The 25,010-nt window shown below is 39.0% G+C and overlaps 1 protein-coding gene across 1 annotated transcript in view; it reads right to left on the bottom strand.

Moving 5' to 3' along the window:
- LOC129624244 (ATP-binding cassette sub-family C member 4-like) overlaps nucleotides 1–25,010 on the bottom strand; it is a 234,862-nt gene that overhangs the window by 43,161 nt on the left and 166,691 nt on the right. The window contains 8 exon segments of the mRNA XM_055541905.1: nucleotides 413–456; nucleotides 459–603; nucleotides 2,978–3,041; nucleotides 3,043–3,076; nucleotides 21,039–21,045; nucleotides 22,301–22,389; nucleotides 22,392–22,403; nucleotides 23,571–23,690. Coding sequence (XP_055397880.1) covers nucleotides 413–456; nucleotides 459–603; nucleotides 2,978–3,041; nucleotides 3,043–3,076; nucleotides 21,039–21,045; nucleotides 22,301–22,389; nucleotides 22,392–22,403; nucleotides 23,571–23,690 — 515 coding nt within the window.

Genomic DNA, 25,010 nt, shown 5'->3' with positions numbered 1-25,010 from the left:
GGAGGCTGCAACCAGAGGGCACCATGGGAGAAGGAGGAGATCTCAAAAATACAAACAAGAAAAGATGGAAAGGAATGAGATATTGGAGAGTTAGGGCCAGGAAGACAAGGCTAATGTCCCAGACTTAGTATGAATAATCAGATGTCACATATAGTGTCCTGAGTCAGGTTAAGATGGAGCCCCAGATCCCAGAGCCCATCAACCACCATGAGGGAGCTCACAACACAGGGAAAAATTGCTGGTATATACATCCCATGATCAGTTTCCAGGAAAGATTCACCTACAATGTCACTGATATAATCTGCATCCATTAGGAGTAAACAGTCCCCCTGACATAGTGATAAGGAAGCCAAGAACAGATGTGGTGCTAAATCTTTAGCTGGATTTAAAGAGGCGAATGGCTTAAACTAACCTTTTCTCTTGAGTAAAGGGATATTTCCAGGTTCCTCATAACAGAGGACTGTTTGAGTTATATCTGAAGTTCACACTGAAAAAGGAAATCCTTCCGTTGGTGGGCCAGGATGGTGGTGGATGATACTCAAGTTCCCAGGGCGCTTCTTTCTCAAGATCTGTGTATTCAATCCCCCTTTCTACTGACATCATCTGAAAGACATATGACATCACATGAGTTAGTATCAGAGGATCTAGTTTATGGGTGTTCAGAGATTGTAAATGAAACCTCCTGATTTTCTATGGTTCAGAATATCTCAGGTCTCAACATCCGCAAAGGACAGAAGTAGGAGTCTGATGAGGCCTTGGATGATTTGCAAACTTGCTCATCATCTTCAACACTTAAACACATGACTACTTGCTTCAATTTTATATAAAAGCTAACAAAAACTAGAGAAATGAATGGTAAGATTTTATTGATCCCCCTTTCACATCTAAAAAAAAAAAAAACAAGAATTTTTTAAAAGAAAAGAAGAACACTTATGGACATCAATCAGTATGTGTGGCTACAGAAGGGCCACGTGTTACAGATGTCCAGAACTGGACAGTCATCAAATATCATTTTAATAATTAGTCACTTTCTGCTCTGTTAGAAGAAATAAATGGAGAAACTTCCTTTTTATTGTTTTTCTCCCTTTAGGAGAAGGTACAAATATTCAAAAGTGTATAATTTACTTATTGACTAAGGCTTCTTCAGTTCAGTTCAGTTCAGTCGCTTAGTTGTGTCCAACTCTTTGCGAGCCCATGAATTGCAGCACGCCAGGCATCCCTGTCCATCACCAACTCCCAGAGTTCACTCAAACTCATGTCCTTTGAGTCGGTGATCCCATCCAGCAATCTCATCCTCTGTCATCCCCTTCTCCTCCTGCCCCCAATCCCTACCAGCATCAGAGCCTTTTCCAATGAGTCAACTCTTCGCATGAGGTGGCTAAAGTACTGGAGTTTCAGCTTTAGCATCATTCCTTCCAAAGAACACCCAGGACTGATCTCCTCCAGAATGGACTGGTTGGATCTCCTTGCAGTCCAAGCGACTCTCAAGAGTCTTCTCCAACACCACAGTTCAAAAGCATCAATTCTTCAGCGCTCAGCTTTCTTCAAAGTCCAACTCTCACATGCATACATGACCACTGAAGAAACCATAGCCTTGATTAGATGGACCTTTGTTGGCAAAGTAATGTCTCTGCTTTTCAATATGCTATCTAGGTTGGTCATAACTTTCCTTCCAAGGAGTAAGCGTTTTTAATTTCATGGCTACAATCACCATCTGCAGTGATTTTGGAGCCCCAAAAAATAAAGTCTGACACTCTTTTCATTGTTTCCCCATCTATTTCCCATGAAGTAATGGGACTAGATGCCATGATATTAGTTTTCTGAATGTTGAGGTTTAAGCCCAATTTTTCACTCTCCAGTTTCACTTTCATCAAGAGGCTCTTTAGTTCTTCTTCACTTTCTGCCATAAGGGTGGTGTCATCTGCATATCTGAGATTATTCATATTTCTCCCGGCAATCTTGATCCCAACTTGTGCTTCTTCCAGCCCAACATTTCTCATGATGTACTCTGCATATAAGTTAAACAAGCAGGGTGACAATATACAGCCTTGGTGTACTCGTTTTCCTATTTAGAGCCAGTCTGTTGTTCCATGTTCAGTTCTAACTGTTGCTTCCTGACCTGCATATAGGTTTCTCAAGAGGCAGATCAGGTGGTCTGGCATTCCCATCTCTTTCAAAATTTTCCACAGTTTTTGGTGATCCACACAGTCAAAGGCTTAAACAACCATAACTCCACACCTTTGAGAGCACATTTTGGGAGAGAGCCTATCCTACCAGAGAGAAGGGCTGCCAGCAAATTCAGGTGCTCAATACATATATGAATAAGTGACAAAATGGAGGGGAGGGGTGGAGGAATAAATTAATTAAATAAACTTTAAATATTGGATTCTTTTCATTTATCAAAAATAAGGAATTACCATTTAAGAAGCAAAGATAAACTAGCTGCTAAGAAACGAGCTTATGTTGTCCCCAGAATTTCAGAACCTCTCTCCTACAGAGACATTTATTGTATTTGAAGACAGTTTGTGATGAATATAAAATCCTCTGACATGACATACATATATGGGAAAATATGTATATATTTTTATTAACTTTAAGCAGATGGAAAGTGAAAGTGAAAGTCGGTCAGTCAAGTTCTGCTCTTTGCAACCCTATGGACAGTAGCCTGCCAGACTTCTCTGTCCATGGGGATTCTCCAGGCAAGAATACTGGAGTGGGTAGCCATTCCCTTCTCCAGGGGATCTTTCCAACCCAGGGATAGAATCTTTCTCTCTTGTGGCTCCTGCATTGCAGCCAGATTTTTCACCATCTGAGCCACCAGGGAAGCCCTTAAGCAAATGGAGGAGAACATAAAAAAAACTTTGTAAGATAATGTAAAAAAAAAAAAAAAGTTTTATTATTTTATGTAAGAATTGCTTTTATGCCATGTAACAGCAAGGAGACCTGAAAAGGCTAAGAACAGAAAAATAAACATCACCATGTTCTCAACTTTAGCACTTTGCCTGACGCACCACTGGAACATCCCCATGAGTACGAGAGAGAGACAGGACCAGGCCAACCTGCCCGAGAGCCAAGGCTAAATGAGGAAGAAGAGGAATAAAATAAGTCTACTTCTCAACCCCTCACACAGGTCCTTCTGTCACTTTAAAGACGACTCGTTTATTTTTATTATTTTTACTGGAGTATAGTTGATTTACAAAGTTGTGTTAGTTTCAGGTGTACAGTAAAGTCAATTAGCCAGACATATATATAATCTGCTCTTTTTAAGTTATTTTCCATATATGTCATTACAGAGTATTAAATAGAATCCCCTGTGCTATACAGTAGGTCCTTTTTAGTTATATATTTTATTATATAGTAGTGAGAAGACTCCTTTATAATATTGAAATCATTTGCATGTAATGATAGTATCATTCATAACATTACTTCTGTTGTATGAGACAATAATACAGTAGGGAAAAAAAAAAAAAAAAACGCTATGAGGGACTTCCCTGGTGGTCCAATAGCTAAGACTCCAAACTCCCAATGCAGGGGGCTCAGGTTCAATCCCTGGTCAGGCAACTAGACTCCACATGCCACAACTAAGAGTTCACATGCTGCATCTAAAGTCCTGCCTATTATAACTAAGACTGAAGGTACCACATGCTCCAGCTAAGACACAATACAGCCAAATAATTAAGTAAATTTTTTAAAAAATATGAATTTAGAAAGAACTAACAAAGCTGTGGTTGTTGTTAAGTCACTAAGTCATGCCTGACTCTGGTGACACCATAGACTGTAGCACTACAGGCTTCCCTGTCCTTTGTTATCTCCCAGAGTTTGCTCAAATTCATGTCCATTGAGTTCGTGATGCTATCTAACCATCTCATCCTCTGTCACCTCCTTATCCTCCTGCCTTCAATCTTTCCCAGTACCAAGGTCTTTTCTAATGAATCAGCACTTTGAGTCAGGTGGCAAAAGTACTGGAGCTTCAGCTTCAACATCAGTCTTTCCAGTGAATATTTAAGGTTGATTTCCTTTAAGATTTAATGATTTGATCTCCTTGCTGTCCAAGGGACTCCTAAGAGTCTTATCCAATACTACAATTTGAAAGCATCAATTCTTCAGCCCTCAGCCGTCTTAATGGCCCAAATTTTACATCCATTGACAACTTTTACATGACTACTAGAAAAAACATAGCTTTCACTATATGGACATTTGTTGGTAAAGCGATGTCTCTGCTTTTTAATATTCTGTATAGATTTGTCATAGCTTTCCTTCCAAGAAGCAAACGTCTTTTAATTCATGGTTGCAGTCACAGTTTTCAGTGATTTTTGGAACCCAAGAAAATAAAATCTGTCACTGCTTTTAATTTTTTCCCATCTATTTGCCATGAAGTGATGGGACTGGATGCCATGATCTTAGATCTCTAAATGCTGAGTTTTAAGCCAGCTTTTTCACTCTGCTCTTTCACTTTCATCAGGAGGCTCTTCAGTTTCTCTTCACTTTCTGCCATTTGAATGGTATAATCTGCATATCTGAGATTATTGATATTTCTCCCAGCAATCTTGATTCCAGCTTATGCTTCATCCACCCTGGCATTTTGCATGATGTATTTTGCACATAAGTTAAATAAACATAGTGACAACATATAGCTTTGTCATACTCCTTTCCCAGTTTTGAATCAGTTCATTGTTATATGTCCAGTTCTGTTTCTTCTTTACATGCCTTCAGGTTCTCAGGAGACAGGTAATATGGTCTGGTATTCCTATCTCTTTCAGAATTTTCCACAGTTTATTGTGATCCACAGAGTCAAAACCTTTAAACATAGTCAATTAAGGAGATGTTTTTTTCTGGAATCCCTTTGCTTTCTCTATGATTCAATGAATGTTGCAATTTGATCTCAGGTTCCTCTGCCTTTTCTAAACCCAGCTTGTATAGTTGGAAGTTCCCAGTTCACATACTGTTGAAATCTTGTTTGAAGGATTTTGAGTATAACTTTATTAGCATGTAAAATGAGTGCAATTGTATGATAGTTTGAACATTCTTTGGCATTGTCTTTCTTTGGGATTGGAATGAAAACAACTTTCAGTCCTGTGGCCACTGCTGAGTTTTTCAAATTTTATGGCATATTATATGAACAGCATCATCTTTTAGGATTTGAAATAGCTAAGCTGGAATTCCATTACCTCCACTAACTTTGTTCATAGTGATGCTTTCTAAGTTCCACTTCACAATCCAGGATGTCTGGCTCAAGATGAGTGACCACACCATCGTAGTTATCCAGGTCATTAAGATCTTTCTGGTACAGTTTTTCTATGTATTCTTGCCACCTCTTCCTAATTTCTTCTGCTTCTCTTAGGTCCTTACCATTTTTGTCATTTATCATTTAGTCCCACCTGGAGTGAGATACACTTGACAATATAATATAGTTGAGGATGCCAATGTTCAGATTTTTGTCCTTATGCTACAATTATCATTATGTAATTTCACTTTCTACATCCAATGTAACTGAAGTTGAAATCACAAAAACAAGGCAATGGATTCTAAGATCCAGTGCTTTTAAATCTAAACTATTACTCTCATTTTTCCATTATTAAAGACTAATTCAGGGCTATTTCTATGGAATAGGGGGGAGGATGATGGAATACGGAATGAGGTATGGTGAATTCATACCACACATTCAAACAACAGCTCATCTGGGACCCACACAGCAGTGAGGATACTGTTTTTGCTATAGAGAATCTTTCTCAGACCCCTACAACCAAGGATTCCAAGTAGCCCAAAAGCTAAAACCTAAAACCTAATCTGTACAAAAAGCTTAATAGTAAACCTGGTTCTCTCCATCCAGCTATAGGACACTACCTAGGATGTTCAGAGGTCATCTTGCTACAGTTATGTAAATCTCAACCCATTCAAAGAAAGATAAAAAGATAAAAGATCTCAATGAAGACCTACTGTAAACAAACAAGCAAACTACTCAAAAGCAATCTACAGATTCAGTGCAATCCCTATCAAATTATCAATGGCATTTTTCACAGAATTAGAACAAAAATATCTACACTTTGTCGGAGAAGGTGATGGCACCCCACTCCAGTACTCTTGTCTGGAAAATCCCATGGACGGAGGAGCCTGGTAGGCTGCAGTTCATGGGGTCACGAAGAGTCGGACATGATTGAGCCACTTCACTTTCACTTTTCACTTCATGCATTGGAGAAGGAAATGGCAACCCACTCCAGTGTTCTTGCCTGGAGAATCCCAGGGACGGTGGAGCCTGGTGGGCTGCCATCTCTGGGGTCGCACAGAGTCGGACACGACTGAAGTGACGCAGCAGCAGCAGCATCTACATTTTGTATGAAAATACAAAATACCATGAATAGCCAATGCAATCTTGAGAAAAACAAAGAAGAAAAATGAAGCTAGGAGGAATCATGTCCCCTGTCTTCAGACTATACTGCAAAGCTACAGTAACTGAAACAGTATGCTACTGGCACCAAAAACAGAAATATAGATCAATGGAACAGGACAAAAGTCTGGAGATAAACCCATGCACCTGTGTCACCTATGAGAAAGGAAACAAGGGTATACAATGGAGAAAGACAGTTTCTTTAATAATTGGTGCTGGGAAAACTGGACAGTTACATCTAAAAGAATAAAATCAGAACACTCCCTAAGACCATAAACAAAAGTAAACTCAAATAGATTACAGACCTAAATGTAAGACCAGACACTAGAAAACTCTTAGATGAAAACATAGGGAGAACTCTCTCTGACATAAATTGCAGCAAGCTTTTTAACCCACCTCCTAGAGCAATGAAAATAAATAAAACACAGACAAATGGGTCCCAATTAAGCTTAAAAACTTTTACACAGCAAAAACAAAATAAAACAAAACAAAACAAAGACAACCTGCAGAATGGGGTGAAATATTCCCAAATGAAGTGACTGATAAGGGATTACTCTCCAAAATATGCAAACAGTTCATGCAGTTCAATATCAAAAATAAATAAGTAAACAGCCCAATCAAAATATGGGCAGAAGATTAAAATAGACATTCTCCAAATAAGACATACAGAGGAGGGAGGAGCCAAGATGGCGGAGGAGTAGGACGGGGAGAACACTTTCTCCCCCACAAATTCATCAAAAGAGCATTTAAACGTCGAGTAAATTCCACAAAACAACTTCTGAATGCCGGCAGAGGACATCAGGCACCCAGAAAAGCAGCCCAACTCTTCGAAAGGAGGTAGGAAAAAATATAAAAGACAAAAAAAGAGACAAAAGAGGGAGGGACGGAGTTCCGTCCCGGGAAGGGAGTCTTAAAAAGAGAGAAGTTTCCAAACACCAGGAAACCCTCTCACTGCCGAATCTGTGCCGAGCTTTGGAAGCACAGAGGGCAACATAAAAGGGAGGGGAAAAAAATAAAAATAAAAAATAAACAATTAAAAATCGCGGATTGTGAGCCCTACGGTAACTCCCCCAGCGGAGAAGCAGCGCAGACGCCTGCACACGGCATTAGCAAGCGGGGGCCGGGCAGGGAAGTGCGGCAAGGGCTGTGTCCCTTAGAGTAAGAATCGGGCCGAATGTCCTGAGCGCTATCTGAGTGAAATAATTTGGGCTAGCAAACCAGACTGTGGGATATCTACCACGCGAAAAGCCAGCCCTAACCTAAGACACCGCCAGGCCCGCGCACAGAACAAAGGACTGAACAGAGATAGCTGGCTGCAGACCTTCCCCCTCCGGTGACAGGCAGCCAGAGCCGGAAGGGGGCAATCGCAGCCCCAGAGAGACACTATCTATAAAACTGTAAGCAGGCTTCTTTGCTAACTAAAACTTCTTGGGGGTCTGGACAGTCAACATCTGCCTGAGAAGGTGCGCCCGTTTTACACCCAGATAACCGAGTGGCAGGGAGGCGATAAGTCGCAGCATTGGCGCCCGCCAAACACCTCATCACCTGAGCTGCTCGACCTGGGAAGAACACAAAACGCAGGCCCAACCGAGTCTGCGCCTCTGAGGACTACCTGAGTGCCTGAACCTGAGCGGCTTGGACCTGGGAGCTCAGTCCAGGGCCGGCCTCTGATTGTTCCCGGCGGAGCAACCTAGAGCCCAAGCAGTGTGGGCAGGGAGGCTACACGCGCCGTGAGCGGGGGCAGACCCAGTGTGGCTGAGGCACTGCGAGCGCACGCCAGGGTTATCTGTTTGCAGCATCCCTCCCTCCCTCCCCACAGCGCAGCTGAACAAGTGAGCCTAAAAAAAAAAAAAAAAAAAAAAAATAGTGTCCTCCACCGTCCCCTTTGTGTCAGGGCGGGAACCAGACACTGAAGAGACCAGCAAACAGAAGAAGCTATAACAGAGGGAAACGCCTTGGAAGCTACAGGCCATAGATTAAAACCCTGTGGTTACTACGGATTACATAGGAAGGGGCCTATAGATCTTGAGAAATATAAGTCGGACTAAGGAACTGCCAAAAATGAACTGAACCCACAATACTCACAACAAAACCAGAGAAAGACCTAGATATACTTTTACTATTTTTACGATCAATCTTTCTTTCTTTCTTTCTTTTTTTTAATTAAAAAAAATTTTTTAAGTCCTCTATTGTCCTTTAATTTTCACTTTTATAACTATTACTTTGCAAAAAAAAAAAAAAAAGACCCTATTTTTTTTTTTTCTTCAGCAAACTTCATATATATATTTTATAATTTTTTGACCGTGGTTTTTTTTTTTTCTTTTTTCTTTTTCTTCTTTTCTTTAACATTGTATTTTTGAAATTCCAAACTCTACTCTAGATTTTTAATTTTAGCCTTTTGATATATGTTATCAATTTTGTACCTAAAGTTTTTTTCATAATTGCTGTGACTTTTTTTTTTCCTCTGTTTCTTTCTCTACTTCTTTTATATAACATCGTATATCTGCAATTCGAAACTCTACTCAAGATTTTTAATTTATGCTTTTTGGTATTTGATATCAATTTTGTACCTGTATTTTCTTTATAATTTTTGCGACATTGTTTTTGTTGGTCTGTTTGTTTTCTCTCTTTATTTTTCTTCTTCTTCTTCTTCTTTTTTTTTTTAACGTTGTATTTTTGAAATTCCAAACTCTACTCTAGATTTTTAATTTTTGCTGTTTGGTATTAGTTATCAATTTTGTACCTGTAGTTTCTTTATTACTTTCACGACCTTGTTTGTTTTTCTTTGTTCGTTTTTTCTCTCTTTCTTTTCCTTCTCCTTTTCATTAACATCGCATTTTTGAAATTCCAAACTCTACTCTAGATTTCTAATTTTTGTTTTTATGTATTTGTTACCAATTTTGTACCTTTAAGAACCCAATCTTCAGGACCCATTTTTCACTAGTGTACGAGATTACTGGCTTGACTGCTCTCTCTCCCTTTGGACTCTCCATTTTCTCCACCAGGTCACCTGTATCTCCTCCCTAACCCCTCTCTACTCTACCCAACTCTGTGAATTTCTGTGTGTTCCAGACGGTGGAGAACACTTAAGGAACTGATTACTGGCTGGATCTGTCTCCCTCCTTTTCATTTTCCCCTTTTATCCTTCTGGCCACCTCTGTCTCCTGCCTCCTTCTTCTCTTCCCTGTATAACTCCGTGAACATCTCTGAGTGGTCCAGTTGAGGAGTGCACATAAGGAAGTGACTACTGGCTAGCCCACTCTCTCCACTATTGATTCCACCTCATCTCATTTGGGTCACCTCTAACTCCCTCCTCCCTCTTCTCTTCTCCATGTAACGCTGTGAACCTCTCTGAGTGACCCTCACAGTAGAGAAACTTTTCATCTTTAACGTAGATGTTTTATCAGTGGTGCTGTATAGAAGGAGAAGTTTTGAAACTACTGTAAAATTAAGACCGATAACTGGAAGTAGGAGGCTTAAGTCCAATCCCTGACTCCAGGGAACTCCTGACTCCAAGGAACATTAATTGACAGGAGCTCATCAAACGCCTCCATACCGACACTGAAACCAAGCACCACACAAGGGCCAACAAGTTCCAGGGAAAGACATAACAAGCAAATTCTCCAGCAACAAAGGAACACAGCCCTGAGCTTCAAGATACAGGCTGCCCAAAGTCACCCCAAAACCATAGACATCTCATAACTCATTACTGGACATTTCATTACACTCCAGAGAGAAGAAATACAGCTCCATCCACCAGAACATCGACACAAGCTTCCCTAACCAGGAAACCTTGACAAGCCACCTGTACAAACCCACACACAGCGAGGAAACGCCACAATAAAGAGAACTCCACAAACTGCCAGAATACAGAAAGGACACCCCAAACTCAGCAATTTAAACAAGATGAAGAGACAGAGGAATAGCCAGCAGATAAAGGAACAGGATAAATGCCCACCAAACCAAACAAAAGAGGAAGAGATAGGGAATCTACCTGATAAAGAATTCCGAATAATGATAGTGAAATTGATCCAAAATCTTGAAATTAAAATGGAATCACAGATAAATAGCCTGGAGGCAAGGATTGAGAAGATGCAAGAAAGGTTTAACAAGGACTTAGAAGAAATAAAAAAGAGTCAATATATAATGAATAATGCAATAAGTGAAATTAAAAACACTCTGGAGGCAACAAATAGTAGAATAACAGAGGCAGAAGATAGGATTAGTGAATTAGAAGATAGAATGGTAGAAATAAATGAATCAGAGAGGATAAAAGAAAAACGAATTAAAAGAAATGAGGACAATCTCAGAGACCTCCAGGACAATATTAAACGCTACAACATTCGAATCATAGGGGTCCCAGAAGAAGAAGACAAAAAGAAAGACCATGAGAAAACACTTGAGGAGATAATAGTTGAAAACTTCCCTAAAATGGGGAAGGAAATAATCACCCAAGTCCAAGAAACCCAGAGAGTCCCAAACAGGATAAACCCAAGGCGAAACACCCCAAGACACATAGTAATCAAATTAACAAAGATCAAACACAAAGAACAAATATTAAAAGCAGCAAGGGAAAAACAACAAATAACACACAAGGGAATTCCCATAAGGATAACAGCTGATCTTTCAATAGAAACTCTTCAAGCCAGGAGGGAATGGCAAGACATACTTAAAATGATGAAAGAAAATAACCTACAGCCCAGATTATTGTACCCAGCAAGGATCTCATTCAAGTATGAAGGAGAAATCAAAAGCTTTTCAGACAAGCAAAAGCTGAGAGAATTCTGCACCACCAAACCAGCTCTCCAACAAATACTAAAGGATATTCTCTAGACAGGAAACACAAAAATTGTGTATAAATTCGAACCCAAAACAATAAAGTAAATGGCAACGGGGTCATACTTATCAGTAATTACCTTAAACGTAAATGGGTTGAATGCCCCAACCAAAAGACAAAGACTGGCTGAATGGATACAAAAACAAGACCCCTACATATGTTGTCTACAAGAGACCCACCTCAAAACAGGGGACACATACAGACTGAAAGTGAAGGGCTGGAAAAAGATTTTCCATGCGAATAGGGACCAAAAGAAAGCAGGAGTAGCAATACTCATATCAGATAAAATAGACTTTAAAACAAAGACTGTGAAAAGAGACAAAGATGGTCACTACATAATGATCAAAGGATCAATCCAAGAAGAAGATATAACAATTATAAATATATATGCACCCAACACGGGAGCACCGCAGTATGTAAGACAAATGCTAACAAGTATGAAAGAAGAAATTAACAATAACACAATAATAGTGGGAGACTTTAATACCCCACTCACACCTATGGATAGATCAACTAAACAGAAAATCAACAAGGAAACACAAACTTTAAACGATACAATAGACCAGTTAGACCTAATTGATATCTATAGGACATTTCATCCCAAAACAATGAATTTCACCTTCTTCTCAAGCGCACATGGAACCTTCTCCAGGATAGATCACATCCTGGGCCATAAAGCTAGCCTTGGTAAATTCAAAAAAATAGAAATCATTCCAAGCATCTTTTCTGACCACAATGCAGTAAGATTAGATCTCAATTACAGGAGAAAAACTATTAAAAAATCCAACATATGGAGGCTGAACAACACGCTGCTGAATAACCAACAAATCACAGAAGAAATCAAAAAAGAAATCAAAATTTGCATAGAAACGAATGAAAATGAAAACACAACAAACCAAAACCTGTGGGACATGGTAAAAGCAGTCCTAAGGGGAAAGTTCATAGCAATACAGGCACACCTCAAGAAACAAGAAAAAAGTCAAATAAATAACCTAACCCTACACCTAAAGCAACTAGAAAAGGAAGAAATGAAGAACCCCAGGGTTAGTAGAAGGAAAGAAATCTTAAAAATTAGAGCAGAAATAAATGCAAAAGAAACAAAAGAGACCATAGCAAAAATCAACAAAACCAAAAGCTGGTTCTTTGAAAGGATAAATAAAATTGACAAACCATTAGCCAGACTCATCAAGAAACAAAGGAAGAAAAATCAAATCAATAAAATTAGAAATGAAAATGGAGAGATCACAACAGACAACACAGAAATACAAAGGATCATAAGAGACTACTATCAACAATTATATGCCAATAAAATGGACAACGAGGAAGAAATGGACAAATTCTTAGAAAAGTACAACTTTCCAAAACTCGATCAGGAAGAAATAGAAAATCTTAACAGACCCATCACAAGCACGGAAATTGAAACTGTAATAAAAAATCTTCCAGCAAACAAAAGCCCAGGTCCAGATGGCTTCACAGCTGAATTCTACCAAAAATTTAGAGAAGAGCTAACACCTATCCTGCTCAAACTCTTCCAGAAAATTGCAGAGGATGGTAAACTTCCCAACTCATTCTATGAGGCCACCATCACCCTAATACCAAAACCTGACAAAGATCCCACAAAAAAAGAAAACTACAGGCCAATATCACTGATGAACATAGATGCAAAAATCCTTAACAAAAGTCTAGCAATCAGAATCCAACAACACATTAAAAAGATCATACACCATGACCAAGTGGGCTTTATCCCAGGGATGCAAGGATTCTTCAATATCCGCAAATCAATCAATGTAATACACCACATTAACAAATTGAAAAATAAAAACCATATGATTATCTCAATAGATGCAGAGAAAGCCTTTGACAAAATTCAACATCCATTTATGATAAAAACTCTCCAGAAAGCAGGAATAGAAGGAACATACCTCAACATAATCAAAGCTATATATGACAAACCCACAGCAAACATTATCCTCAATGGTGAAAAAATTGAAAGCATTTCCTCTAAAGTCAGGAACAAGACAAGGGTGCCCACTTTCACCATTACTATTCAACATAGTTTTGGAAGTTTTGGCCACAGCAATCAGAACAGAAAAAGAAATAAAAGGAATCCAAATTGGAAAAGAAGAAGTAAAGCTCTCACTGTTTGCAGATGACATGATCCTCTACATAGAAAACCCTAAAGACTCCACCAGAAAATTACTAGAACTAATCAATGACTATAGTAAAGTTGCAGGATATAAAATCAACACACAGAAATCCCTTGCATTCCTATACACTAATAATGAGAAAACAGAAAGAGAAATTAAGGAAACAATTCCATTCACCATTGCAACGGAAAGAATAAAATACTTAGGAATATATCTACCTAAAAAATCTAAAGACCTATATATAGAAAACTATAAAACACTGGTGAAAGAAATCAAAGAGGACACTAACAGATGGAGAAATATACCATGTTCATGGATTGGAAGAATCAATGTAGTGAAAATGAGTATACTACCCAAAGCAATCTATAGATTCAATGCAATCCCTATCAAGCTACCAACAGCATTCTTCACAGAGCTAGAACAAATAATTTCACAATTTGTATGGAAAAACAAAAAACCTCGAATAGCCAAAGCGATCTTGAGAAAGAAGAATGGAACTGGAGGAATCAACCTACCTGACTTCAGGCTCTACTACAAAGCCACAGTTATCAAGACAGTATGGTACTGGCACAAAGACAGAAATATAGATCAATGGAACAAAATAGAAAGCCCAGAGATAAATCCACGCACATATGGACACCTTATCTTCGACAAAGGAGGCAAGAATATACAATGGATTAAAGACAATCTCTTTAACAAGTGGTGCTGGGAACTCTGGTCAACCACTTGTAAAAGAATGAAACTAGAACACTTTCTAACACCATACACAAAAATAAACTCAAAAGGGATTAAAGATCTAAATGTAAGACCAGAAACTATAAAACTCCTAGAGGAGAACATAGGCAAAACACTCTCTGACATACATCACAGCAGGATCCTCTATGACCCACCTCCCAGAATATTGGAAATAAAAGCAAAAATAAACAAATGGGACCTAATTAACCTTAAAAGCTTCTGCACATCAAAGGAAACTATTAGCAAGGTGAAAAGACAGCCTTCAGAATGGGAGAAGATAATAGCAAATGAAGCAACTGACAAACAACTAATCTCGAGAATATACAAGCAACTCCTACAGCTCAACTCCAGAAAAATAAATGACCCAATCAAAAAATGGGCCAAAGAACTAAATAGACATTTCTCCAAAGAAGACATCCAGATGGCTAACAAACACATGAAAAGATGCTCAACATCACTCATTATCAGAGAAATGCAAATCAAAACCACTATGAGGTACCATTTCACACCAGTCAGAATGGCTGAGATCCAAAAGTCTACAAGTAATAAATGCTGGAGAGGGTGTGGAGAAAAGGGAACCCTCTTACACTGTTGGTGGGAATGCAAACTAGTACAGCCACTATGGAGAACAATGTGGAGATTCCTTAAAAAACTGGAAATAGACATGCCTTATGATCCAGCAATCCCACTGCTGGGCATACACACTGAGAAAACCAGAAGGGAAAGAGACACGAGTACCCCAATGTTCATCGCAGCACTGTTTATAATAGCCAGGACATGGAAGCAACCTAGATGTCCATCAGCAGATGAATGGATAAGAAAGCTGTGGTACATATACACAATGGAGTATTATTCAGCCATTAAAAAGAATACATTTGAATCAGTTCTAATGAGGTGGATGAAACTGGAGCCTATTATACAGAGTGAAGTAAGCCAGAAAGAAAAACACCAATACAGTATACTAACACATATATATGGAATTTAGAAAGATGGTAACAATAACCCTGTGTACGAGACAGCAAAAGAGACACTGATGTATAGAACAGTCTTATGGACTCTGTGAGAGAGGGAGAGGGTGGGAAGATTTGGGAGAATGGCATTGAAACATGTAAAATATCATGTATGAAATGAGTTGCCAGTCCAGGTTCGATGCACGATACTGGATACTTGGGGCTGGTGCACTGGGACGACCCAGAGGGATGGAATGGGGAGGGAGGAGGGAAGAGGGTTCAGGATGGGGAACACATGTTTACCTGTGGCGGATTCATTTTGATATTTGGCAAATTTAATACAGTTATGTAAAGTTTAAAAATAAAATAAAATTAAAAAAAATAAAAATAAAATGAGAAGAGCTGCAAAAAAAAAAAATTAAATTAAATTAAAAAAAAAAACAAAACAAATAAGACATACAGATGGCCAAAAAGCACATGAAAAGATGGTCAACATCTCATTATTAGAGAAATGAATACCAAAACTACAGTAAAAAAGAAAAAAAAATTAAGCAAAAAACTACAATGAGGTTTCACCTCACACCAGTCAGAATGACCATCATCAAAAAGTCTACAAACAATAAGTACTGAAGAGGATGTGGAGAAAAGGGAACCCTCCTACACTGTTGGTGGGAATGTAAACTGGTACAGCCACTATGGAGAACAATATGGAACTTACTTTAAAAACTAAAAATAGACACACAAAAAGATGCCGGGATCTTTGGCCTTCAAAGGAGAAGAACTCCATCCAGGGCCAGAGACGAGGCTTGATTGCTCAGAGCTTTTGTGTAATAAAGTTTTATTTAAGTATAAAGGATATAGAGAAAGCTTCTGACATAGACATCAGAAGGAGGCAGAAAGAGTACCCCCTTGCTAGTGTTAGCCATGGAGTTATATGCTCTCTAATTAGTTATTACAGTGAATCAAAAGAATGTCTGGAGGTTGTAAAGACCTCAAGAGACCTACTCCCATAATTTGCACCTTAAGATAAAAGGATTAGCCAGAAGGTTTTTTCCAGAGACTGTCCTCAAGCAGGATACATTATTGTTATATAATCCTAAGGAATGTAGAGGGACAAAAAAAGTTCGTCCTTTCTTCCTCCTTGAGAATTCCAGACCCTTCTTTCTTTGGGGACCCCTGGATTTATCAATCTGCCTAGGAATTGACTCTCTCACTACCATAAGATCCAGCAATCTCACTCCAGGGCATATATCCAGAGAAAACCATAATTTATAAGGATACATGCACCCTAGTTTTCACTGCAGGACTATTTACAACAGCCAGGACATGGAAGCAACCTAAATGCCTGTCAACAGAGCAATGGGCAAGGAAGATGTGGTACCATATATACAATGGAATGTTACTCAGACATAAAAAAAAAAAAGGCAAAATAATGCCATTTGCAGCAACATGGCTGGACCTAGAGATTTGCATACTGAGTGAAATAAGTCTGAGAAAAGTAGAATATGATATTGCTTACATATGGAATATAAAAAAATGCTACAAACGAATGTATCTACAAAACAGAAGTAGAGTAACAGGTATAGAAAATAAACTTGATAGGGATTGCATTGACTATAAATTGCTTTGGGTAGTATACTCATTTTCACTATATTGATTCTTCTAATCCATGAACATGGTATATTTCTCCACCTTTTAGTGTCCTCTTTGATTTCTTTCACCAGTGTTTTAGAGTTTTCTATATATAGGTCTTTAGTTTCTTTAGGTAGATGTATTCCTAAGTATTTTATTCTTTTCGTTGCAATGGTGAATGGAATTGTTTCCTAAATTGTTTCTCTTTCTATTTTCTCACTATTAGTGTATAAGAACTCAAGGGAGTTCTGTGTGTTGATTTTATATCATGCAACTTTACTATATTCATTGATTAGATCTAGTAATTTTCTGGTGGAGTCTTCAGGGTTTTCTATGTAGAGAGGAAAACAACAGAATGGGAAAGACTAAGGATCTCTTCAAGAAAATCAGAGAAACCTAAGGAACATTTCATACGAAGATGGTCTAGATAAAGGACAGAAATGGTATGGACCTAACAGAAGCAGAAGTTATTAAGAGATGGCAAGAATACACAGAAGAACTGTACAAAAAAGATCTTCACGACCCAGATAATCACAATGGTGTGATCACTGACCTAGAGCCAGACATCTTGGAATATGAAGTCAAGTGGGCCTTAGAAAGCATCACTACGAACAAAGCTAGTGGAGGTGATGGAATTCCAGTTGAGCTATTACAAATCCTGAAAGATGATGCTGTGAAAGTGATGCACTCAATATGTCAGAAAATTTGGAAAACTCAGCAGTGGCCACAGGACTGGAAAAGGTCAGTTTTCATTCCGATCCCAAAGAAAGGCAATGACAAAGAATGCTCAAACTACTGCACAATTGTGCTCATCTCACACGCTAGTAAAGTAATGCTCAAAATTCTCCAAGCCATGCTTCAGCAATATGTGAACCGTGAACTTCCTGATGTTCAAGTTGGTTTTAGAAAAGGCAGAGGAACCAGAGATCAAATTGCCAACATCTGCTGGATTATGGAAAAAGCAAGAGAGTTCCAGAAAAACATCTATTTCTGCTTTATTGACTATGCCAAAGCCTTTGACTGTGTGGATCAGAATAAACTGTGGAAAATTCTGAAAGAGATGGGAATACCAGACCACCTGATCTGCCTCTTGAGAAATTTGTATGCAGGTCAGGAAGCAACAGTTAGAACTGGACATGGAACAACAGACTGGTTCCAAATAGGAAAAGAAGTTCATCAAGGCTGTATATTGTCACCCTGCTTATTTAACTTATATGCAGAGTACATCATGAGAAATGCTGGACTGGAAGTAACACAAGCTGGAATCAAGATTGCCAGGAGAAATATCAATAACCTCAGATATGCAGATGACACCACCCTTATGGCAGAAAGTGAAGAGGAACTAAAAAGCCTCTTGATGAAGGTGAAAGAGGAGAGTGAAAAAGTGGGCTTAAACCTCAACATTCAGAAAACAAAGATCATGGCATCAGGTCCCATCACTTCATGGGAAATAGATGGGGAAACAGTGAAAACAGCATCAGACTTTATTTTTCTGGGTTCCAAAATCACTACAGATGGTGACTGCAGCCATGAAATTGAAAGACGCTTACTCCTTAGAAGGAAAGTTATGACCAACCTAGATAACATATTCAAAAGCAGAGACATTACTTTGCCAACAAAGGTTCATCTACTCAAGGCTATGGTTTTTCTTGTGGTCATGTATGGATGTGAGAGCTGGATTGTGAAGAAAGCTGAGCGCCGAAGAATTAATGCTTTTGAACTGTGGTGTTGGATAAGACTCTTGAGAGTCCCTTGGACTGCAAGGAGATCCAGCCAGTCCTTTCTGAAGGAGATCAGCCCTGGGATTTCTTTGGAAGGAATGATGCTAAAGCTGAAACTCCAGTACTTTAGCCACCTCATGCGAAGAGTTGACTCATTGAAAATACTCTGATGCTGGGAGGGATTGGGTGCAAGTGGAGAAGGGGACGACAGAGGATGAGATGGCTGGATGGCATCACTACTCGATGGACGTGAGTCTCAGTGAACTCCAGGAGTTGGTGATAGACAGGGAGGACTGGCATGCTGCGATTCATGGGGTCGCAAAGAGTCAGACACGACTGAGCTACTGATCTGATCTGATCTGATCTGATATGATGTAGAGGATCATGTCATCTGCAAACAGTGAGAGTTTTACTTCTGCTTTTCCAATTTGGATTCCTTTTATTTCTTTTTCTGCTCTGATTGCTGTGGCCAAAACTTCCAAAACTATGTTGAATAGTAATGTTGAAAGTGGGCACCCTTGTCTTGTTCCTGACTTTAGAGGAAATGCCTCCAATTTTTCACCATTGAGGATAATGTTTGCTGTGGTTTTGTCATTATATAGCTTTTATTATGTTGAGGTATGTTCCTTCTATTCTTACTTTCTGGAGAGTTTTTATCATTAATGGATGTTGAATTTTGTCAAAGGCTTTCTCTGCATCTATTGAGATAATCATATGGTTTTTATTTTTAAATTTTTTAATGTGGTGTATTACATTGACTGATTTGTGGATATTGAAGAATTCTTGCATCCCTGGGATAAAGCTAGAACAAATAATTTCACAATTTGTATGGAAATACCAAAAACTTCGAATAGCCAAAGCTATCTTGAGAAAGAAGAATGAAACTGGAGGAATCAACCTGCCTGACTTCAGGCTCTACTACAAAGCCACAGTCATCAAGACAGTATGGTATTGGCACAAAGACAGAAATATAGATCAATGGAACAAAATAGAAAGCCCAGAGATAAATCCATGCACATATGGACACCTTATCTTTGACAAAGGAGGCAAGAATATACAATGGATTAAAGACAATCTCTTTAACAAGTGGTGCTGGGAAAACTGGTCAACCACTTGTAAAAGAATGAAACTAGAACACTTTCTAACACCATACACAAAAATAAACTCAAAGTGGATTAAAGATCTAAACGTAAGACCAGAAACTATAAAACTCCTAGAGGAGAACATAGGCAAAACACTCCCCGACATACATCACAGCAGGATCCTCTATGACCCACCTCCCAGAATATTGGAAATAAAAGCAAAAATAAACAAATGGGACCTAATTAAAATTAAAATCTTCTGCACAACAAAAGAAACTATAAGCAAGGTGAAAAACAGCCTTCAGAATGGGAGAAAATAATAGCAAATGAAGCAACTGACAAACAACTAATCTCAAAAATATACAAGCAACTCCTGCAGCTCAATTCCAGAAAAACAAATGACCCAATCAAAAAATGGGCCAAAGAACTATACACACATTCCTCCAAAGAAGACATACAGATGGCTAACAAACACATGAAAAGATGCTCAACATCACTCATTATCAGAGAAATGCAAATCAAAACCACTATGACACACCATTTCATGCCAGTCAGAATGGCTGCAATCCAAATGTCTACAAGCAATAAATGCTGGAGAGGGTGTGGAGAAAAGGGAACCCTCTTACACTGTTGGTGGGAATGCAAACTAGTACAGCCACAATGGAAAACAGTGTGGAGATTCCTTAAAAAACTGGAAATAGAACTGCCTTATGACCCAGCAATCCCACTGCTAGGCATACACACTGAGGAAACCAGAAATGAAAGAGACATATGTACCCCAATGTTCATCGCAGCACTGTTTATAATAGCCAGGACATGGAAGCAACCTAGATGTCCATCAGCAGATGAATGGATAAGAAAGCTGTGGTACATATACACAATGGAGTATTATTCAGACATTAAAAAGAATACATTTGAATCAGTTCTAATGAGGTGGATGAAACTGGAGCCTATTATACAGAGTGAAGTAAGCCAGAAAGAAAAACACCAGTACAGTATACTAACGCATATATATGGAATTTAGAAAGATGATAACAATAACCCTGTATTCAAGACAGCAGAAGAGACACTAATGTATAGAACAGTCTTTTGGACTCTGTGGGAGAGGGAGAGGGTGGGTTGATTTGGGACAATGGCATTGAAATATGTATAATATCATATGTGAACGAGTCGCCAGTCCAGGTTTGATGCACAATACTGGATGCTTGGGGCTTGTGCAATGGGATTACCCAGAGGGATGTTATGAGGAGGGAGGAGGGAAGAGGATTCAGGATGGAGAACATATGTATACCTGTTGTGGATTCATTTCAATATATGGCAAAACCAATACAATATTGTAAAGTTAAAAAATAAAATTAAATTAAAAAAAAATTAAACATGTTTACCAGGGGATAATGGAGGGGAGGGATAAATTGGAAGACTGGACTGACACATACATACTACTATATATAAAATATTAAAATAGATAATTAATAAGAAACTACTGTACATAAGACTGTTCTATACATCAGTGTCTCTTTTGCTGTCTCATACACAGGGTTATTGTTACCATCTTTCTAAATTCCATATACGTGCATTAGTATACTGTATTGGTGTTTTTCTTTCTGGCTTACTTCACTCTGTATAATAGGCTCCAGTTTCATCCACCTCATTAGAACTGATTCAAATGTATTCTTTTTAATGTCTGAGTAATACTCCATGGTGTATATGTACCACAGCTTTCTTACCTATTCATCTGTTGATGGACATCTAGGTTGCTTCCATGTCCTGACTATTATAAACAGTGCTGCGATGAACATTGGGGTACACGTGTCTCTTATGGACTCTGTGGGAGAGGGAGAGTGTGGAAAGATTTGGGAGAATGGCATTGAAACATGTAAAATATCATGTATGAAACGAGTTGCCAGTCCAGGTTCGATGCACGATACTGGATGCTTGGGGCTAGTGCACTGGGACGACCCAGAGGGATGGTATGTGGAGGGAGGAGGGAGGAGGGTCAGGATGGGGAACACATGTATACCTGTGGCAGATTCATTTTGATATTTGGCAAAGCTAATACAATTTTGTAACGTTTAAAAATAAAATAAAATAAAAAGAAACTACTGTAAAGTACAGAGAACTCTGTAACGATCTAAATGGGGAAAGAATCTAAAAAAGAGTGGATATATGTATTGTATAGCAGATTGACTTTGCTGTACATCAGAAACTAAGACAACAGTATAAATGAACTATACCCCAATAAAACTTAAAATAAAAATTAAAGAATGGCCTGAGCGAGCCAAAGCAGGGACCCAAGGCACCACAGGTTTGCTGCAGCAGGCATATCATATCTGGTTTTTGCTCCTGAAGATTCCAAAAGTGAAAACCAGAAATTCATTTCTAAAGGACTATTCATTTGAAGTATTAATCAAAATGCAAATTACTAAAAAGAATACAGGCACCCCAATGTTCATGGGGTATGGAAAAATAATCTTTAAAAAAGTGAATATATGTATAACAGATTCACTTGGCTATACACCTGAAGCCAACACAACATCATAAATCAACCATATGCCAATAAAAAAATGTTTTAATTATCTCAACAAGGACTTACTGTAAATAAATAAGTAAAAGTAAAAAAAAAGTTCTCATCAAGACACAAATGACTTTCCATGGACACACTGTGGAGTCACATGCTGCAGACACTTTAATACAACTCATTAGAACAAAAGAGTATATATATTAGACAAGATGACAACAGTTTAGTAATGACAAACAAAGCTATCAAATGCAAACATACCATAAATATTCATATGTGTACTTACCTTATACCAGAATCAGGGCCCCAAAGGCAACAACAGTGACAAAGATGACACAGATGACATCCAGATACACAGCGAGCCATCGGGACATTGTCAAAGCAGGAACCAAGCCTCTTCATTTGTGAACCATAATAAGTGTAATACATAAACAGAAAAAAACATGTTAGCTGCTTCTCATGAGGGAGAGCATTTTCTCAGTTGAGCTACAGAAGATTTTACACAAGGAAGGACAGCAAAGTTACACACCTGTAACTTCAAAGGAACCTGAAGGTTCCAGAAAACCAGGTTCAACACAAAACAACATATGGGACACAGAGGAATCAGTCTAGTAAGAATGCTTTCAAAACTTCAACCCATGGGTTATGAAGAGAAATACCATCATAAGAAAGAAGATGGAAAAACATCTCATTGGTGTGTTCCCTGCAGTGCTGGGCCTCAACATGAAGATCCTCCTCTCAAAGAGTCAGCTGTTCCCAGCTCTGACAGCAGAGAGCACAGCTCACACCATTTCCAGCACCTTCTGCCCTCACTACAGGGCTTGAGGTGGTTATTCTTAGGAGCCAGTGTCCACATGACCATCAGCTAACAGGATCTGTATGTGACTTTAAAATGCCATGTTATCTTCAAAATACATTAATGATTGGAAAGTTTGGCCAGGATTTTATAGACTTAGAAGAAATTCTGAATTTTATACCTAGATGGAAAACAAACAAACTTCACTGATACAAAGCATAGTCAAGTGGGCAGCAAATCAGGAACTTATTTTCCTCAATACTTCTACTACCTTCAACGTCTGCTCTCAAAAGACTTGGCAAAGCACACCCTAAGGGAGAAGAACAGCCACGATCTGATTCTGAAAATAAAATTTTATTGGAATACAACCATTGACTAATGTATGATCTTTGCCTGTCTTTGTGCTACAATAGCAAAGATGAGTAGTTACAATAGAAACAGCACACAAAGCCTCAATATTTTCTATCTGGATCTTTGGAAAAAAACAAAAGTTTTCTGACTCCTGCCTTAAAGAGACAGACATCCACAGGGCACAGTGATGGAAGGACAATGCAGGCCAGTCAGGGGAGAAAAGCAGGGCTGTGAGGGGGAAAGAGGGGAGTGCAGAGGGGATGCTGAGAGGAAGGGTTAGGGGAGGCAGGTGTGCAGAGTGTGATGTGGGCTGACACACAGAGAGGCGCTGGCCAGCCAGGCCACCTGAGACAGAGGTTAGGCCTCAGAAAGGAGTGCACCCCATCCTAAGAAATCATCTCCAGAAACTTACAGACCTGAATGCAAATCCTGGTATGCATTAAACAGCTCCTGAAACTTCTGTTCAGTTTTGTATGCCCAGATGGTCCAGAGTCCCCGGAGAGAAGATGCTAAGTGGGAAAACACCTGGCTCCGAGCTGGGGAAGCAGAGACAGACACACGACAGAGAAAGTCAAGGAGGCTGGATGCGAGGAAACCACTGCCTCCCGGGCTCTGTGGCCACACGTCCTGCCAAAGGGAATCCTCCATGTGACCCTCAAACTCCTGCTCACACCACACTTCACTTTAATGACCCTGGGAATGAGAGATTCTCTTTTAAACTATCTTTGATCAAATTCAAAATCCCAGATAGATTTAGATAAAGAAATTCTTTACTGGTTCTTTCATCAGGGTCCTCTCAAACATTTCTCCCTCCATATTCTTCTGGCATTTTTCCAGGTGGAAATTGCTCACAATTTATTAAAAGTATATTGAAGTATAGTTGATTTATAATAATCTGCTAGTTTCAGGTATGTAGTATAGTCATTCAGTTCTTTTCTCTGATTATATTCCATTATAGGTTATTACAAGACACTGAATAAAATACTCTGTGCTTTACACTTAATCCTTGTTATCTATTTGACATATTAATAGTAATGTGTCTATTAATCCTATATTTCTAATTTGCTCCTCACTCTTTCCCAATGCCCTTTGGTAACCACAAGTTTGTTTTTTATGCCTCTGAGTCCATTTCTAGTTTGTGTATAGATTCATTTGTATTATTTTTAGATTCCATGTATAAGTGATATCATATGTCTTTCTCTGACTTTCTTTACTAAGAATAATACTCTCTAGATCCATCCATGTTGCTGCAAATGGCAATATTTCTTTTTTTTCCATAGGTGAGTAATTACCATTCACTAATTTTTTAACCAGTAGCATTTTAAAATTTAATTCCTCATTAGAGTCCTCACCACACTGAATTTTGATGAGCTACCTGTGCATTGTTTCCACCTTAGATGAGTAACCAAGGGCTGAGATAGAGTCAGTACATCCCCCACCCTGGACCAGAGCCAGACACGGGGCAGGAATGAGATGAGTAAGAGAGTGGACAGTCTGATGCCTCCCCCATCCTGGGACTCTCCCTGCACCTGCACCAGGAGTCTCTGTACGGGTCACGGAGCACCTGGTTCTGCACCACCCTTGTGCCCACAGACCCAGCAGATGAGGAGCCTTTGAATAGTCTTGACTTCTGCTCTGGGAACATGATGGATGTTTTTATATCTGCCTGCTGGACACCTGTCCTGTTGTTTGGAGGGCACTGTGGCCTGTGATACTCACATCACCCTTTTAGAATCTGACAGCGGCCTCAGTGTCCATCTCTTGAGTGACTTCATGTGGTTGGGGACCTGATGTCACATGACTGCCCATTCATTTCCTGCCATCTTCTCTAAGAGCACACTGACCATGAGCGCCAG

Source organism: Bubalus kerabau, chromosome 12 (assembly GCF_029407905.1).
Source record: "Bubalus kerabau isolate K-KA32 ecotype Philippines breed swamp buffalo chromosome 12, PCC_UOA_SB_1v2, whole genome shotgun sequence".
Taxonomy (NCBI): domain Eukaryota; kingdom Metazoa; phylum Chordata; class Mammalia; order Artiodactyla; family Bovidae; genus Bubalus; species Bubalus kerabau.
Note: the sequence above shows the minus strand (reverse complement) of the source record. Positions and strands in the feature narration are given on the sequence as shown.